This window comes from Gasterosteus aculeatus, chromosome 2 (genome assembly GCF_964276395.1).
Source record: "Gasterosteus aculeatus chromosome 2, fGasAcu3.hap1.1, whole genome shotgun sequence".
In the NCBI taxonomy this organism is placed as follows: Eukaryota; Metazoa; Chordata; class Actinopteri; order Perciformes; family Gasterosteidae; genus Gasterosteus; species Gasterosteus aculeatus.
In genome coordinates, this window is record NC_135689.1 from 9,482,450 (window position 1) to 9,501,161 (window position 18,712).

General features: G+C 46.0%; 2 protein-coding genes across 2 annotated transcripts; both read right to left on the bottom strand.

Moving 5' to 3' along the window:
* Positions 1-1,191: 1,191 nt before the first annotated feature.
* Positions 1,192-10,243, bottom strand: LOC120829065 (extracellular matrix protein 2). The gene is made up of 10 exons (XM_078090834.1): positions 9,882-10,243; positions 9,632-9,759; positions 9,333-9,545; positions 8,925-9,237; positions 8,373-8,488; positions 6,909-7,041; positions 6,674-6,831; positions 6,403-6,542; positions 3,151-3,477; positions 1,192-2,926 (listed from the first exon to the last, which is right to left on the bottom strand). The coding sequence occupies exons 1-10, from the start codon at positions 10,078-10,080 to the stop codon at positions 2,749-2,751; spliced, it is 1,905 nt and encodes a 634-aa protein (XP_077946960.1). The 5' UTR covers positions 10,081-10,243; the 3' UTR covers positions 1,192-2,748.
* A 1,240-nt stretch (positions 10,244-11,483) lies between these two features.
* tktb (transketolase b) lies at positions 11,484-18,341 on the bottom strand. The gene is made up of 14 exons (XM_040192840.2): positions 17,834-18,341; positions 15,306-15,423; positions 15,098-15,211; positions 14,906-15,003; positions 14,485-14,676; positions 14,171-14,298; positions 13,888-14,084; positions 13,493-13,657; positions 13,168-13,324; positions 12,948-13,078; positions 12,767-12,850; positions 12,569-12,665; positions 12,300-12,419; positions 11,484-12,134 (listed from the first exon to the last, which is right to left on the bottom strand). The coding sequence occupies exons 1-14, from the start codon at positions 17,938-17,940 to the stop codon at positions 11,962-11,964; spliced, it is 1,881 nt and encodes a 626-aa protein (XP_040048774.1). The 5' UTR covers positions 17,941-18,341; the 3' UTR covers positions 11,484-11,961.
* Positions 18,342-18,712: the final 371 nt, after the last annotated feature.

An 18,712-nucleotide genomic window follows, 5' to 3' on the forward strand; every position in this document is an offset into this window, starting at 1 on the left:
GTGTCTGCAGCACACCCACTTGTTAGGTCTTGGGAAGGCGCTACCATCCGAGCGAGCATCTGTAACTTATTTGTTTGCGAGAGAGAGAAGTGAATGGTATTGATCAAGTGTCAAAGATGTTTCTTGATTTGGATGAAGCAAAAAGTGGACTTTGTAATTTGTTAACGGGGGTGATGGCCGAGGGGTCAGTCAGCTCCTGCGCTGCAAAAAAGCACATGTAAGCAAAGTTGACCCCTTAACTCTGGAACCCAATCTCATGTTCTGACTCCATCGCTCTCCTTCCCTTCGCGTGTCCTCTAAATGCCTCGTGCTCATCCGAGTCCTCAAACAGACTTATTTTGCTGGGCTTCTCTGTGTGTTGTGTTTTATCTGCAAGACCCCCCACACGCGCACCCCCCCATCTCCCCCCGACAACAAACACAGGAAGTTGCTGTTGCTGGGTTAAGGAGAGAAAAAAAAGCTCTACGCTTCTCAATGCTCAGCTTGCTTATCAAACAAGCTCCGGCCTCAGCTGGACCTGATGAAAACCATCTGTTGGGTTTAGAGTTTAGTTATGTCCCTCGAAGGACGATGGACGGCAATGAAGTGGCAAGCCTCAAATGTGTCACAAGCTTAGGATTTAATATCAAAGCAGGAGCATCCATGTGTACTAAACTACAAAGAAGGGAAACTGAAAAAAAGTTCTGATATGTGACTTTTCTGCCTGTACGTGCAGGAGCTGCAGTATAAATGTGAAGGTGTAGTTTCTTAGACAGTAATGTGCTGTTGGAAAAAATAACTGTACAATTACGGAGAATGGAGACTGCACCACATGCACAAGACCAAAAGCAGAAATCTAACATGTGATTACACGCCCAGGCTGAAAGAGCAAAATGTAAATATGTCCACGTGTGAGTGTGTTTTTTGTGGAGATGTGTGTGTGTGTGTGTGTGTGTGTGTGCATTCATATTACACGTTCAAACCATGCATGCAAAGTGCTCTCATAACCTCGTTAACGTTGCTAGTTGTTTGCCTCACAATACCCCAGCTTCATTTTCTCCGCCTCCCTCTGAGCGTGTTGTAAACCGTAGTCTGCAGGGGACCTTCGGTTCCTCATTTGAAGCAGAAGAATCGCTGCGCTCTGTTGAAACCTCATACTTGGGTAAACGCAGCAAGCGCACCGTCTTTAAATTACAACAGTGAGCACAACTCAACATTTCAGAATTTTAATTACATGCATTGCTGCAAGTGATATAATGCAAAGTGTTTTGGGTCCTTTCAAGGGTGGATCGAATTAGAAAACTGCTGCACTTCCATCAGCCCTCAAATCATATTTAATTTGTTTTTGTGTGAGTGAGACTGCAAATACGTTCTGCTTTCATGTGTGTTGCATCAGGATTTGGTGTAGAGAAACTGACAATGTTGTAATAAGTTGAGGAGTCTCACTTCTATGAGTTTTTGTTAATAATACAGAGGAATACATTTGTTGTTCCAGTGAAAACAACAGATGCAACTGGGTTCGGGCTTTTTGTTATGTTCTCACCAAGATCGTGTCCAGGGGATCTGACACAGAAAGCTTGTGGGCAAGGCCGTCATTCACTTCATACTTCCATCAAAGCGATCAAAGTCCCGAGAGATCGTAGACGCTGTTGAGACGGAAGAATGCTGCATTGTCGGCCACAGAATACAGGAGGTATAGCTACAGTTGTAGTGGAAGATAGTCAGAAAGAGAAAGACGCCACGAGTTTCAGAGGCTTTAGTTCAGTTTGTTTGTGCTCCGTCTCTTCGTCTCTTTTCCTTTTGGTCTTCTAATCTTATTGTAATCAGTGGGAGATGAACTGCTGCTTTTCTCATCCTTCACTTCTGTGAGAACAATCGCTGCATTGTACCTTGAAAGTCAGCTTAGCTCCAGCAACCGTATATGTTTTGCTGTCTCTCCTCCTTACAGTTCTCTCACACACATATACTTGCACCCCAATTACTGAACACATTCTGACAGTAACTTACGCAATTCATACACGTCTGGAGGCCCAGACTAAACCCCCCCGCACCCCCCCCCCCGCCTCCCCTCTCACCGTTGGATCGTGTCTATTTGATTTGCTTAGCAGTTGGTGGTGGACGTTTATGTTGGAAGTCCTCTGTTGATGGGGAACATGCATAATGTTTATATTTTCTTTCCGAACAGGCCCCTTGGGTTCACACTGTGTCACCAGACATTTTTACAGAAACCCCCATGCTGCAGTCTCAAGGATTGAATGCATGGTGACCAGCCGGGTATTCCTGTCACATCCAAACAACTAGTATATTTCCATTTGAAATGACTGAAGGCTCTATGCACAAGCCCCAGACGTAGTCTAGAGACAATTTAATCCAGTTCCGTCTTCATTCTCTCAAAGGTATCAATTAAATACTTTATACTTTAATGAAAGTGTGCTTTGACCAGATTTGGATTCCTCCACACGGTACTTTCCAGTTATACTTCCAAGAGTATTTTACATAATGATTATTTCCACAACTGTGTAAATTACAGATTTTCTTTTGTACATAAAAAAACATTACTGTCATTTTCCCAATAGAAGGTGAGATGTGACAGAAAAACACGACTTTGGGGATGGTAACCTGAGTGACTAAGCAAACTATTATAAGGCCATTTGTCTGTAAACCATGTATCAAAAACAAAATAACAGAAAGTATTGGTTAGATGTACGGCACAATGCATATATTGTGGGTACATGTATCTGTCCGTGCAAGTCCTTCCCTCTCTGTGGTCTACTGGTCATGTGAGAGCCTCTGTTGTGGATAGAGGATCAGTCCCTGAGCATCAGTGAGACATGAAAAGGCCTTTGGGGGAATCCTTTCCACGTCCAGCAGATTATTTTCCAAGTGGATCGAAGCCAAGGAGGAGCCAGAACTACGAGGGTGGCAAACTCCCCACTGCCTCACCAGCCTGCAAGCACAAGATACGCACACGTCCATTTAGAAATACTACATATCCAGTTACTGATATGTTGCCTTCCCCAAATATCCAAAAGGTTGATATGATTAAAACTGATGGAGAGCAAGATGTTCCCAGCGTGTGTTTGGCGTTCCAACACTTTACTGGGTTTCCCATCTGAATACAATGGAATGAAATGAAACTGTGTTAAAAATGTATGTAAAGTGTGATTCTACCTGATCTGGTTGTTGTCCAGTCTCAACACCTGCAGGTTCTTGAACTGTTGAATGCAGCGAGGGACCTCACCAAGACGGTTGTTGTCCAATAGGAGCTCACCCAGTGAGCGGTATGTTCCAACAAAAGAGACTCGCTCCATTCCCTCATCGCTCAAGGCGTTGTGGGATAGACGGAGGGACTGTAGGGTGGACCGCATGTGACGGAAGGTGAAGGCGGCAATGTGACTGATGTGGTTGTGTTGGAGGCTCAGTTTATTTAAGCGACGAGGCAAATGCATTGGAACGGAGGTGAACTTGTTGTAGGACAGGTCCAAGGCCTCCAGGGACCTGAGAAGACACAAAAGAATCATGACCCCCAACTGATAGATCTACAAGAAGACCTCTAAATAAAAGTTTTTTTAAAAGTTGTGCATTGATTTTTTTTTGTCTCAACAACTGTTGGATGTGGTTGCGCCTCTCAGGATGAAGAGTGAGGCAAAGCTGCAGGGAAATCATGGGAGAAGCAGGCGGGTGGGGGGGGTAATGGTTCCTAACGGGGGGGGTTTCAGGGCTCTGAGCCAAAGATGCCTGGTTGTGAAATTGTTAGATCCAACACAGGTGTTTGGAGTTTTCCAGGGCGGTCGCAGCAGGAGAGGAACCTCATTTCCTTTCCATTCATTTCAATCCACAGACCCCACTGAAAAGCCAGTGGGCGCCCTGAGGTGGCCAGCCAGTTACCACAATTGGGACCAAAGAGGAGAAAGAGAGTGAAGGGTTATGAATGGAGGAGACGTTTGGACTGACATCCAAATCAATGTCTGACTGATAATTGGTCATCAATCCAAAAAATGTCTACGTTGAGTGCTTCCAAACATTTGTCAGCTTCATAGTAAAGTTCATTGTCAGCATGAGGCCCTGTTTGGTTGAACAAAAGCTTTAGGAAATCTGACGTAGGTTAAATACCTATCTGTTTAACACAGGTGTAATAAAACATCACACTAATATAACAATAAATCTTTTAATAAAAATAAAGTTAAGAGCGGAGAGCGAGCAGAATGACACATTTAAGTCAAAACACACAAACGAGCCAGGCGAGCTTTTTGGTTTTGACAGTTTAAGATTTCTGAGAAAATAAATGTTCTGCTTAAAATTGGAACGCGTAAATAAATCATTTAAAAACATCTCAGTTAGAACTTCCAGTTCTAACCAGCTGTGTGCTTATTTTTATTTTAAATCTTTGCCAGGAAGCTCAACGGCAGTCCACAGATGCTGAGAGCTCCACATGGTATTAATGAGCAGGGGGACACACAATCCTCTCTTCTCAGCCCTCCACACTCCCACCAAATGACACACACACACAATCTCACACCACCATGTGCAACATAAACGTGCATGCTCACAGACACAGATAACTGCAGATAACTTAATTAATTAAACAGAAAAATATGAATTTGAAAATAGACACTTTGCACATTGTGATGAATCTGATGGCCACACACGTGCACTCTTATTCCGAGATCACTTAATTAATAAAACATTTGATGGGAGGAAAAACAAAATACGGAAAACAAAATGTGTGTTCCTCTTTTTGTGCAAAGCACTGCCAGGAGCAATCGGATCACAGTGCCATCTGGGACGAGTCCCCCCTCCCCGGGCCCACATTAGACAAGTTGGCTTACGCACTTTGGCAACATAGCCAGGATAGGAAAGGAAAGGAAGCCAGGATAGGAAAGGAAAGGTAGCCAGGCAGAGGGGCTCTGCCTGGAATGATGGATGGACGACAACGAAACCGTCTTCTGCCACATCATTAGCATTCAGAGCCATTTGTCATATCTGTTATTGTGTCTAAGGAGGAAAGATGCTGATTAGGCTCGTGGGGAGAGGCAAATGGAAACATACAGAAGAAAACCAACTAAAGACAGATCTCAAATAAGTTTACCGAGTGCAAAGGGGGGGTATCTGGGACCCAGTCGGTTTGAGACAAATCCCAGTAGTAAATACCCTACCCACCTCCTTGTAACCTTCACTGGTGCTTAATATTCACAGGCCCAGCAGGAGGCAGCAGAACAGACTGCATGACACGGAACAGAGGCTGTGCACTAACCAGAACCAGCACACAGCAGTTTACTTTACCAGTAAGCAATTTACTTTTCACTCTATCATCCCATGCTGTATATACTGTATTGATTATTCACACCGTTCCACAGAGCTACATGATGGAATACTCCGCACCGCAATTACTTAAGTGTGGATTTAATTATTTGAAGAATTATTATCAAAGGTCTGCAGAATAAAATGTAATCCAACAGGAGGGAGGAGTCTTGTTTTACAGCTATATGCCCTTTTGGGTCTCAGCTCCTGCTTTGGAAGCAGAGTTCAGGTCGAGTTGAATTTGTTCCCACCCTGTAGTCCATGGCGTGCTGAGGGAAGCTGTTAACGGGGATGGCCAGCTAATAAGCCAGCAGTGCCGATGGGAAGACCGCCGCTGTCACCACTAATGAGGTCAAGTGTCAAATAGATTCTAGTCAGAAGTCAAGCGGCGGCTCGGAGCGCTGCGTAGCTCCATTTTAACTTCACAGCGTCTCTCTGTGCCTCCTTTGCCACATAACAGTTTACTTTTTGGATTAACATCAAATTCATTTCTGCAGTTCAATTTCCACTGAATTGTTTTTCCCAATTTCAGGTTTCCTTGTTCACACATTTACAACCAGTGAAATAGTGCAACACCGATTTTTGTACAATTGCACTTCACTGTTTTTCCTCAGGAATTTCTTTTCCTCAGTTTTCCCGGAGGCTCCCACTGCGGTTCACAAGGAACCCAGGGAGCAAATAAAAAAACACCACTGGAAGTCATTGTTATCATTATATCATTATCATATATCATCATTATATTCTTTCTTAAAACAGCAGCACGTGGAAGACACACATTCAGACACACGGACACAAACACAGACAGATTCAGGCAAGCAGTTAGCCTCAAGCGCTCCCTCCCACTCGCTCTCCTTTAAGGACTGTAGGTCAGCCGTCTCAACTTCTGATGCGGGGAGGGAGGGGGAGGGGGTGGGGGGGGGTTGAAGAAAGAAGGTAAATTGGATCATACCCAATATCAGCCACAGGTACTGATAAAGTGACAGCTCTTTGAAGCAAAGCACTGATTTGTGTTGAGAACCTCAAACGACACCAGTCTACACTCTTGTGTCTGATGGAGGAACTGCAGATCAGAATGATTTGAAATCACTTAATGTGGCTGGATGGATGGATGGAGGGACGTACTTGAGATGGGTCCAGGCGTAGGTAGCAATGCCCTGCTCATGCAGCAGGTTGTGACTCAGGCGCAGCACCTTCAAATGGACGTGCCCCCTCAGTGCCTCCTCTGTTACCTCTTTCATCAGATTTCCATTCATCTGTAGCTCCTACATCAAAACGGAAAGACAGATAGAAAGATACGCGTGCATGTTTGTCTCGTGATAGACCCTGAGTACTGTTCTAAATCCCAGCTGCCTCCTGTAGATATGAGAATTCTCATAAAGTGATACCAGCGCACCTGAAGAGAGGGGGGGAGGCCCAGTGGGAGGGAACGAAAGCTGCTGTTGTCCATCCGAAGGTGAAGAAGTCGCTCCAGCGGTCTGAAGGCGAGAGGTGACACACTGTCCTCGTGGAGAGTGTTTTCCCCAAGCTCAAGATTCAGCAGGTTCATCAAACCTAAATGGGGAGTATTGGATTGGCATTATTTTCCATGCGATACATTTCTCGTCCATGTCCACAGACGCGTCTCCTACCTTTGAAACAGCGAGGGCCGAGTTCGCTGAGGTTGTTTTTGTTCATCTTGAGCTCCTCCAGAGACGGCGGCAGTGCCGGGATGCGGGTGAGCTGGTTGCCGTCAAGGTTCAGCTTCTTCAGAAAGGTCAAGTTCTGGAGGACACGCCGCGAAAAGAAGGGTGAACAGGCCAGAAAGATAAAAGACTAAATTATATTTCATAATACATAATTTAATCCATCGCAACTTGCCAAGATTTTCACAATCATAGAGTACACAGAAATACTCCAAATCTCTGCAACTCCTCCATGTCATCTACGATGTGCGTATTTTTAGAAAACGCACTCTCAGTGGCTCTTCACTTTGAGCACATTGTGGTGGATCTGTGTCAATTAAAAGCAGAGGAATGAATCTTTTGGAGGATTCTTCAACCCGGTTCATCAGTCCTCTTTCATTACCGGGATATGAGCAGAAAATGACACAAAACAAAAAAAGAAGAAGAAGAAAAAAAAAACCTCCGCCTAAAATAATTTGCTTTTATCTTCCACATCATTGGCTGCAGCTGTTTTCCAACAGCTCTGTCCAGCCAATGCTGGGAGAGTATGCCAGTGGTGGAGGGTAATGGTTGGTCAGAACGTGGCAGGCTGCCTCAGCGTGGTTAAAGCTCTGAGTTTGGCCTGTGGTCCATTTAGAGGTTAGACCGGGGGGGTTATTCTTAGAAAAGATTAGTTAATGCAACTCCCAGTGCTCTTTTATTACTGTAATGACACAGGATACAGCCTGCGCTTTCATTTTAATTGGATGCTGTGTGTGTTATAAAACTCATTGACATTCAGCGCGCTGCATATTCTCCGCAAGAGAGGCGCTCTTTAAGAGAGCAGCTAATTATGCAAACAGTGCTGAGGGAACAGTGTTTACTTGAGGGGGGGGGGGGCGGAGGATGGGGGGCCTCGGGTTCCACGACGACGGCGCCGCCGCCTGTGTGCATGACAGCGTTATCCGCTGTGACGGCCGCGTGACACCAGTGCAGAGTGGCGGGCCTCAGCTAATTTATTATATAACACGACACTAACAATAGAATATCAAATCAATTCATAGCTCCAAAAACACTAATGTAAGGTGTTTTTTAATGTACATTTTATCATTGTATCTTGGGATAACACGTAGCTTTTTCAGGCACTTTACCATCAGGCAAAAGGGAAAGTGTTAAAGTTTTGCCTCCGTCTATCCTCTAGTGTCTTTTGGACAAATATATTCATTCAAAACCAAACAAATGGCAGTTGTGACACTCCCTCGGCCGTAGGTAGAGCCGGCTGGACTCGTCTTTCTGGTCTGAAAAGGCGGGTTTGTTTCTCCGCTGTTAGACTTCATTTGAACGGTCTGGGTTTTGACTGCATCACATCAGTCAATCGGCATCACGCAGAAACGTTGTAATGTGGCAGATGAGGCAGCTCATCAGGCTGAACCGAGGAGAGGTGGTGCTCACCGACAGGGGGCCGTGGCTGAACGACTCATCGTCGAGTTTGTTTCCGCTCAGGTCCAGTGTGTCCAGGTTTGGCACACCAGAGAAATCTTGTGGACTGATGATCCTGATGTGGTTCTCTTTGAAGATAAATCACATGGTATGAACCAATGGTATAGTTGTATGCATACATCATATCATCAGGGAAATCACATGACTTCACGGGTTATGTAATGTTGTTCTCCACTGGAACTTTTGTTTGGATTTAAACATAATCAGTTGATGAACTTAGTTATTTAAGTTGTGTCTTTAATGGTTCACCATCCTTGGTTCACCACCAACATATACTGTACTTGCCAGATGCAATGTCAAAATAAGCTGATGGCTAGTGGCATAAAAGTTGGAACACACAATGAATAAATCACAAGAAAATATAGTAAAAGAAACATTTCATTTATAATCAATATCCCAGCTGTATTAGTTTTATAGTCCGCCCAATTCTGCACCATCCACATGGATTATTTCGTGTGAAGCATCCTCCAGCGGCACCATACACACGCACACACGCACACAAACCTGCAAAGTCCAGATTTGTGGCGAGTGGGTTGAGGATGATTGGCAGGACGCTCATGCCGACGCCCCTGCAGCTGATTTCTCTGTCCGCAGTCTGACACTTGCTGAGAGGAGACTCTGTAGAGCTGGTCTGTGTTTCCGTCTCATTGCTTGGAGCCTCGGTTGCCTCTTCTTCTTCTTCTTCTTCTCCTTCTTCTTCTCCACCTCCCTCCTCTTCTTGTCCTTCTTCCTCTTCCTCCTCCTCTTCTCCACCTCCCTCCTCTTCTTGTCCTTCCTCCTCCTCCTCCTCCTCTTCTTCTTCTTCCTCCTCTTCCTCCTCCCGACCCAAAAGATTAAAAGGTGTGAGTAACAATTGCTGAATGGATGATTTGAACTGAAGCAAAACTGCCTTATTCATCCAAAAACACAAACCTCTTCCTCCTCATCGTCGTCTTCGTCATCATCATCATCATCATCGTCGTCGTCATCTTCATCTTCTTCCCCCTCCTCCTGTTGCGTTTTCCCTTGATCCATCAGGCGCTGTTTATCAGCATGGAGCTCCTTAAGTGCAGCAAAAAGACCACTAGTTTCCTCCGGTCCTTTCCCACGTTTTCTCCAGCCCATCAGGGGGGGCCCGAAACCCGCCTGCAAGAAGCAGCCAAATATCGCTCACATGTTCAGACAAAGGAAATGTGTTTCAATTGATGAACAGGTTTTTTTTTTTGCCATACTATTCTATATGCAGTGGCCTCCACAGCATCTGCGTGTTTCCTCTTCCCCCAGGCACCTCGTCTTCTCCGACCAGCCTGCATCTTTCTGACTTCCACTCCTCGATGCTCCCCCTGCTCATCCCCAGCCTCTTCAGCAGTCAGAGCAGAACAAAAGGTTTAAAGGAAAGCAAAATAAAGGCAGTGAAGGTATTTCAGCCGAGATCATGCAGACGGAATCAGGCAGCATTTGGAAGAAAACAACTCGTCTTACCAGAAGGGAGGGTTACACTTGAAGCATATGTATCCAACAAGGTCACTCTATCAGTTCCTGCTGGTTGATGTGCTGCAGTTTCTACTTCACGTGTGCTAGAAGTTTCCAAGTATCCCCGCGCGCCGTGCGGAGAGATAAAACCTGATAGAGCCGCGCCACAGAGACAGGCCAGCGTGATCCACGTCCTTGCCGTTTGCATTGTTGGAAAGTTCTGTAGAACGTTCTTCGGTCTTCGGGGGTCGAAGCGACGATGAAACAAATCCACGGGAGTTCTGACGGTGATGCCAAACTGAGGAAACTCAGTGAGCGGACGATGAACTGAGAGTTAACACAAACTCTGAGTGAATGCCGAAACGAGAGAGGAAGGGAAGGAATATCTTGGGAGGCGGCGTGACCAAAAAAAAATAAACTCACATTGTTAATGAAGGCTTGTTCATCGCACCATGAAATACACAGACCCGCCCTGCTCCTCCTCGTCTCCTCACCGTCTCATAACTGGCTGCTAACTTTTGGTGGAATAGCAGAGGGGCAAAAGATGGAAACTGGAATACAATAGCTTTCGTACAGCTGTGATAGATTCTAGTGGGACGTTGTGACACACGATCTGTCGCGTCTGTGTTTTTCTCCTGACTGAATCAGACGGACCCCTGACCTTTCCCAAACAAGACACGGGTTGGTAGAAAGTTCAGGTTGGAGCCAAAAACTTGTAGCGTCTATGTATGAAAACAAACATGCCCTCTGGGAGACGAACAGCCGGCCCATCTTTACATTGTGTAAACACAGTACTGTCCGTAGGCCCATACGCTGTGTAGCGTACTCATAGTGTGTGACAACAGCCCCTCACTCGCAGCCAAGTGGGGGGGGCAGGTGTCACCGGCTGAGTGTTGAGCCACAGTGGGATCTTTCACTGAGGGGTGAAACCTGCTGACAAACCCACTTTATTGGCTCAGTAACCACACATGCTCACATTAAACCTGCAAACATGTGTTCTCATGTGTTTCCTAGGCAACAGCTACATATATGTGAAGACAAAGTTAAATGTATATAATTTGTTCGGTTTTACTGTACTTGATGCTCAGCTGATAAGGAATTTGAAAGATTAATTCCAAATGGCACATGTCAACGTATCAGTAAACTGTGGAACACTGAGGTCCCTCTGTGCTCATCCAAGGTAAATAGCAACGCGTCCAGGAACTATTCATTTAGGTCTTGACAGGAACGTGCAGTAACCCACGACCACACATTCACCAACCCCATCCTTACCTCAGTCTGACAACACCCTGGGTCAACCGTTTACCCTGCAGGGGCCAACGGTTCAAACCCAAATACTTCAGCTTGTAGTTTGAGTCCAGTTGACCGGTATGAAAAAGTTACCATTTCTGTAGTGACCGCTATAATATAAAATATGTATAAATATAAACGTGATGCCAATTGAATGCTAACACAGATGGGTGAAAACTTCCAAGCCGCTCGATCAGATGACCAAGAGATTCACGTAGGCCTCTGGCATCGTGAATATCTTTGCAAAAGGTATCCATCTTTCAGATGAGGCTTATTTAGTCTCGACACTGGAAACAATTAAACAAAAACAAAGACAATAACTTTGCTTAATTTTTTAATTCAGCACAACAGGTACAAAGGGATGAGTCAGTGCCCTGGAAAACTAATAGCTGGTTGTGATGTCCATGTAGACAGAACCAAGGAGGAGGAATGTCACTATTCATAACTAAAACTGGCTTAACCCTAAACAAGTGGTAAGATGGGAGTCATTGTTGTATGGACTGCGGGAAGAAAAAAAAAAAAAAAGGATTGAATGCTAAACAGGAGGCCTGATCAGAACCGCTTCTGCTTTTTAATCGGTTACAGTATTCAGTGATGTTTGTCGGAGCTTCTGTCAAGACACTATTTTGAACACATGATAAAAAAAGGATACAGGAAAGAATGTACTAGAGGGTACGCTTTGAAAACACTGCAATCCTACTCCCATCCCTCCCCATACAGGTTTAGCACAGTGCCCTCAAGTCAAAGCTAAAGCCGGCACAGAAGTGATAGGCGGAGCCTCACGCGAGAGGCGCGGTCCTCAGTTTGCAACGGTCTGACGCACTGCTTCGGCAATGTGCTTGGCGCTGATGCCGAAGAGGTCGAGCATCTCCTGCGGCTTGCCGCTGTGGGGAACACCAGTCACTGCCAGCTGGGTTACAACAATGCCAGGCTCCTTGCCCACTGCGGACAGCACTGCTTCACCAAGACCACCTGGACCGAGGAAACAGACACAGCAAAAAGGATGAGGTTGCGCGCTTAATGGAAACCGGTTGATAAAGAAAAAGTTCAAAATTCTGGCCCCTTTGTGGCAAGAATCAAAGTCTGAAAACTCAGACCGTATTGGTACAGGGCTTCAGAAGCACAAACACAACCTACCCTCCTTGTAGTGGTCCTCCACAGTGATGATCTTTCCCCCTGTGGCTCTGGCACTGGCCAGAATGGTAACTGCATCCAAGGGCTTGATGGTAAATGGGTCAATTACGCGGATTTTCTTTCCTATTAGGAAAATCAAACTTCATTAGACAACGGCCAAACTAGAACTTGAGGACTTCCATCCACTGAATTAGCAAAGAGTTGTGAATGAAAGTCATGAAGAGTCTGCTGCAATGCCTACATCTATCCACAAGGGGGCAATGCAAGTTTACCTTCACTGGCCAGCGTATCAGCAGCAGAGAGGGCCTCATGCAGAGTAATGCCAGCTCCAATCACAGTCACGCAGTCATTGTCAGACTGGCGCACAATCTGGTAGACATTTATTTGAATAAATGTTGGTCGCCAATTGGTCCACAAGAATTAGTTTAAAATGTTTTTTTTTCTTTCGAAATCAGTCTATGAGTCATTACCTTTGCTAGGCCCACTTTGAACTTTTCATCTGGAGCGTAGAGGACGGCAGTGTCTGGTCTGCTGGTACGGATAAAACAGATACCCTGAAAATATAAAGTGAAGAGTTACAACCAAAGAATGTTACTCTCCATCATTCTAACTTGATCACGAACAAACTCCACCACTAGGTGGCCTACAAACCTTGGTGTTTGCCGACAGCTCAACAGCCCTCTCTGTGGATACCGCATCACTGGGGTAAAACACTGTACATGTTGGAATGGCGCGGAACATGGCCAGATCCTCGAGGGCCATCTGGGAAGGACCATCCTCGCCTGAAAACAGACTATCAGTCGTGACGGCTCTGCAAAACTCATCTACTGCCCCCCACCAAAAAAAGCCAGTGACTCCTCAGAAGGCTTACCGATGGAGACTCCGCAGTGGGACCCCACCAGGTTGACATTGGTCTGGGAGATGGCTCCCATGCGGATCTGGTCATAGGCGCGGGAGAAAAAGGCAGCAAATGTGCTGGCAAATGCAACCGTGCGGTCTCTGGTAGCGCAGCCAATGGCCACTCCCACCTGCAGCAGTGAGCAGAGACCGGCGTGGAGGGTCAGTTTAATTAGTAAGAGGCTTTTTATGTGGGCATGAATAGTAACAGAACAGACAACGTTGGAGCAGATTATGGTGGTAAAGAGTTAAACATGATCCAAATGGAAACCCTGCATGAATTGGAGTGAAGTATGTACCATGTTCTGCTCAGCGATGAAGCACTCAATGTAGCGGTCGGGGAACGCCTTCTTGAAGGTCTCTGAGAAGGTGGAGTTTTTGGTGTCTCCATCAAGGGCCACCACTCGCTTACTTGCCTCCCCCATCTTGGCCAGGGCGACGCCGTACGCACGCCTCGTTGCCATCTGAAAAGTTATTCAACGCAACAAAACAATTATCTACACGTCAGTTATAAAGTTAATCTTACAACAGTTAAAGACCGCATCAAACCTTTAAACTAACAACAGCACCATCAGTTACTTTCATTGAGTGTTTGAGGGCTTCGCGTCAAATACTAAATATCATTCAAGAGTCTAAAAATGCAATCGATCACATCAGCCAGCGTTTAAGTAGAGAACAAGCAACTAGTAGATACCTTTTCTCCCTTCTTGTATGCAGGGGGTGACGGCAGGGAGATGACGCTAAGGTCTGCGGGTGCAGTGTCGTCTTTGGGCAGCTTAGGGGTAAGAGTCTTGTTGGGGACCTGGATCAGAGCCTGCAGGTCTTTCAGGACGTCATCCACTCGGTCCTTGGGGATGGGCTTGCCATGCCAATTATCAAGATTCTCAATGTCTACAGCACAAAAGGGATGAACGAGTGAGAATCAAATTCAGATAACCAAACACTTTGAGCAGATAGAACATCTGGACCACACTTACTCTTGAGCCCTTTGCCCTTGAACGTCTTGGCTACAATGCAAGTGGGTTTGTCCTTCACCTGCTGAGCCTGCCAGAAAGCTTTGCACAGCTCCTCCACATCGTGTCCATCCACAACATACGTGTTCCACCTAAAAAAGAAAATACGGGTCCGGTTAACGAGGACACATTGAAGCAAACATTAGGCCAAAACAGGAGGCGTGCGAGTGACTGAGAAAAAAAAAAAAAAAAAAACAGCCTCTGTACGTGATAGGTTAAATGCATTCCATAGATCTTAAGAGAATTAAGATAAAAGTGGAGGAATCTCTTGTACGGACCCGAACGCTTCACAGCGCTTGCGGTAGGTCTCCATGTCATGCTTCAGGGGTGCAGCTTCACTTTGACCGAGCCGGTTGACATCCATGATCGCCACCAAGTTGTCCAGCTTGTAGTAGGAGGCAAAGGCCATGGCCTCCCACACGGAGCCCTCTGAACACTCTCCATCGCCCATCATGCAGTACACACGGTATCTACAACACAGTGCAGGCAGGCGTAAGAGGAAATATGGACACTGATCTCTAAACAATGAAGCACAGAATATACAAAACAAGTCTTTGATCAAGGTCACTCACAATACCTTTCCACTTAAGAGTATTATTTGCTTTATTGATCATTTCATTAAGAGAACTCCTTGCAAAATGCAGGTTGATGTAGGACCTGATTTAGGATAAATGGCAATAGTTTTGTATCCATGCTCACCCTGATTTGTCAAAATGTTTGCCAGTGTAGGCCATCCCACAGGCAGCCCCGAGACCCTGTCCCAGAGATCCTGTAGCCACGTCAACAAAGGCCAGTTTCTGATGAATAAAAGGAAAGAATAAAGTTAAAGACTTAAAAGTGATATACAGTATTCCAATGAAACTAGAATAGAACCCAGGAGTTGGGCCTTACGGGTGTGGGGTGCCCCTCCAGGTCACAGTCAACCTTGCGCAGGTTGAGCAACTCAGACTCCTTCACGAAACCGGCCTCTGCCCATGCAGCATACAGGATGGGTGCAGCGTGACCCTAGAGACCGCAGGAAAGTCCTTAAAGCCAAGTTGATAACCACATCGCAGGCCAGCTGACCAATATTCTCTGGCAAAGCAACGGGACGGCCAACCTTTGACAGCACAAAGCGGTCGTTGCACTGGTTGCGAGGGTCGTCTGCTTTGTAGCGCATGGTGTTGAAGAAGAGCACGGACATGAGCTCTGCTGCACTGCAGCATGATGTGGGGTGCCTGGGGAGAGAAGAGAGACACGTCAGTTTAGGACATGGGATGGGAGAGCTTGGCTAAATAGTTATTCTGCAACATGATCACATCGGTCATGTTTCTCCATGTTTTTCTACTGAAGCAACGTAAACTTGTGAAACGTGTTAGTTGCTGCAGAATAGTGCACCTAGTATTGCAATATGTACGTTTACTCAACAGCATCTCCGCTTCCCTATGGGGGATGAATTGCGAATGGCAGCTTTTCAACCCTGCTGGACCAGTTATCTTGAACAAACAAACATCACGGCCACTGTTAAGATTTCACAATAAAAACCCACGGCCCCATTTACCCCCTTGTCCTTTTGTCACGCGATAGCCTGCTGGGAAATAAACTAAAACTAAAGAGACTCCTGTGTAATGATCCAAATCAAATAATCCGACAGGTGTTTTTTGGTGTCAGAACTCAAAAACAAGCTTTGTTAAGGGAGACAACCGTATCAGCACATCAGATGCCCCAGTCTGGGCAGAGTCCCTGGTAGAATTTGCCATCCAACCTCTTGTCAGTTGATACAAGGAAGTAACAAACAGGTTTCCCAAACATCTCCATGCAACATGCAGTTGCAAAAGTAAAACAAAATCACAATGACGGAAATCTTGTAACATGAATACAATGAAACTGTGGGCTGGGAAGGAGGGCCCATAGTTTCATTGGAGATTCACACGCGTGCAGAAACTATAATTGTGGTCCTTTATCACATGGATCTTGTTAACTCCACGCCTTCCACGGTCTCATGATTCAGATTTTGTTAATACATGAAGAAAAATAAAATAAAGTTTTCCCAGTGAGTAGCTAAAATATTTGCTGTTAGTCCAAAACTAATTGACACACGCACGACTAGTGAGGTAGAAAACGTGACAGATTAACAGTTTTAATGACACGCATTGCTGATGCCTTCTGAGGTCCTTTGTTCATTTTGGGTGAAAGAATTTAGAAACTGTAGGATAATAGAGGACAAATTATTTATAGCTCCATAAACCATAAAAAGACGCGCCTGTGAACGAGGAAATCATTAAGGATTCTCGGACTTTAACCCTACGCTGAACGTGAGGAGGAAGAAGACGTGAAATACTACAGGTGCTCTTCCCAGCGACACTTTCGCACCAGTTTCCTGCAAATAAGTGTTTGGAACATTAGCACGAAACCTGCAGCTGAGAAATTGCAGCGCCAAGTTGACCAGAGATAAATCGACCGTTTCGCAATATCACGGGATTTCTGGTCAGCTGGGGGGGGAAGCGGGTCGCTGCTAATGACAAAGTCTAAAGACACACAGCGTGACGCCGCTGCGCGCTTTAATCTGTGACACCAATCATTAGCTTATGCTAATCGTAGCATCGACCCACGTGCGCTCGCGGCCAGTAGAACCCGAAGTATGGCGTTATATTTGTGCCACAATCCTGAGCGCGTAATTTTAAGTTTTGAGCACAGAGAACTATATTTTAGCAAAGAAAAACATTCCGTGCGCGCAGTTTACTGAGGTGCCCTCTCCACAAACTGGTTTTCTGCGCGCAGGCAGCGGTTGCTGCGCTCGCTCCACCTCTTCACGCTGCGCTCGCTCGACGGTTCACTCACGCGCTCGCTCGAACTGCAGCAGCGTTACATTTGTGCCACAAAACCAACCAATCAGAGAATTAAAGAAGGTCCATTGTGATTGGCTGTTGGTCTCCAATCACAACGCTAGTAGAACTACCTACAGCATCGCGGAAGCTCAGCGAGTTGTTGAAGTTTGCAGTATTTGTGCTAAATGCTAATGGCCTGGATTAAAACACTTGCTGTTCTCATCATTTGCTTCGGTCATGTCTGATGGTCGCTAGCCGGACTTCTAATATCACTCGTTTTTGTCTTCTTTAGGAAGCGTTGTGATTGGAGACCAACAGCCAATCGCAATTGACCTTCTTTAATTCTCTGATTGGTTGGTTTTGTGGCACAAATGTAACGCTGCTGCAGTTCGAGCGAGCGCGTGAGTGAACCGTCGAGCGAGCGCAGCGTGAAGAGGTGGAGCGAGCGCAGCAACCGCTGCCTGCGCGCAGAAAACCAGTTTGTGGAGAGGGCACCTCAGTAAACTGCGCGCACGGAATGTTTTTCTTTGCTAAAATATAGTTCTCTGTGCTCAAAACTTAAAATTACGCGCTCAGGATTGTGGCACAAATATAACGCCATACCGAAGCGGCTTACAAAACGCGCATGGCACGCTCGATAACCACGCGCGAGCTGTTCGCCGTGGCAGACTTCCCCCCCCCCCCCCGCCGAGCGGCCGCAGGAGAAAAAAAAACACACTACAGCCGACGACACAAGTGACGCTTCTACTCGAACCCCGCCGTACACTGCGTTCGCGTATTAGCGACGTGCTTTTCGTGAAGTCCCTCGCGCGCGCCTTACCCGGAGTTGGAGGCGCACGTCGCCTTGATGGAGTTGATCCTGAGCTTGTTGGCGACGTCTTTCAGCCCCTGCAGAGTCTTCTCGTCGGGTTTGTGGTAGCTCGTCATGGTTTCGGAGTTCGCGTAGCTCGGTTACTTCAATTACAAAGCTGCTGGAGAGGGCGGGGTGGCGGAGGGGGTGTTGGTTCGTAGGTTCAAGACTGTGCAACGGCGCAGCTAGCTGTCCGATGCGAGCACGACCGAGGCGGAGGACGTGCGGAGGGGAGGGGGCCGACTTATGTGTCCCACGCGGCCACGCCCCCCCGATCACGTCATTGGACGGACCGCGTGGTACCAGTTGCGCACAAGACGTTACTTGTGCTACTTTCGCAAGTCGTTTCCAGGGCTTCTTTATGTAGATCTGTAGTTACTTCGTCCCTATCGTTTCCTTTTATTAAAATAATAACACAATGTGGCGAACTGTTAAGCAAGCTGTATGGTGTGGTTTGTTTTTTATTATGGAATAAGACCTAAAAAAAGATTATTCTGTGAAATGAGATGATATGAGTATGAGTTGAGGAAATATTGATGACAATTTAAGGATATAACTGTTAATCCGAAATTATATTTATTATCCGATTCAATGTGCGCCTACCGTGTGCTTTAAAACAGTATAGTTTACTCCTGGAATATTTCCATCCATGCATATCGCTGTTCCTTTAAAAGCAAAGCAGGAAGCTTCGCCAACGCGGAAATGCTGGCGGAATTTGCCCTCTCATCCTTACTCAGGGAAACAGCACAGTGTGAATACTCGTTCATTTCTTAGTTCTTAGTCACTGAACATGTGCGGCATTAGATCCGACAGAAAAAAAAACATTTACATTTTTTTATTGTTGAGAAA

Coding starts and splice junctions, on each gene's coding strand:
- LOC120829065 (XM_078090834.1), bottom strand. CDS start 10,080: ATGCAAACGGCAAGGACGTGGATCACGCTGGCCTGTCTCTGTGGCGCG. Junction 9,760..9,881: donor AAGTGTAACCCTCCCTTCTG/GTAAGACGAGTT, acceptor TGACTGCTGAAG/AGGCTGGGGATGAGCAGGGG. Junction 9,238..9,332: donor ACGACGATGAGGAGGAAGAG/GTTTGTGTTTTT, acceptor TTGGGTCGGGAG/GAGGAAGAGGAGGAAGAAGA.
- tktb (XM_040192840.2), bottom strand. CDS start 17,940: ATGACGAGCTACCACAAACCCGACGAGAAGACTCTGCAGGGGCTGAAA. Junction 13,658..13,887: donor CATACAAGAAGGGAGAAAAG/GTATCTACTAGT, acceptor ATAACTTTTCAG/ATGGCAACGAGGCGTGCGTA. Junction 13,079..13,167: donor CCACTGCGGAGTCTCCATCG/GTAAGCCTTCTG, acceptor GTCTGTTTTCAG/GCGAGGATGGTCCTTCCCAG.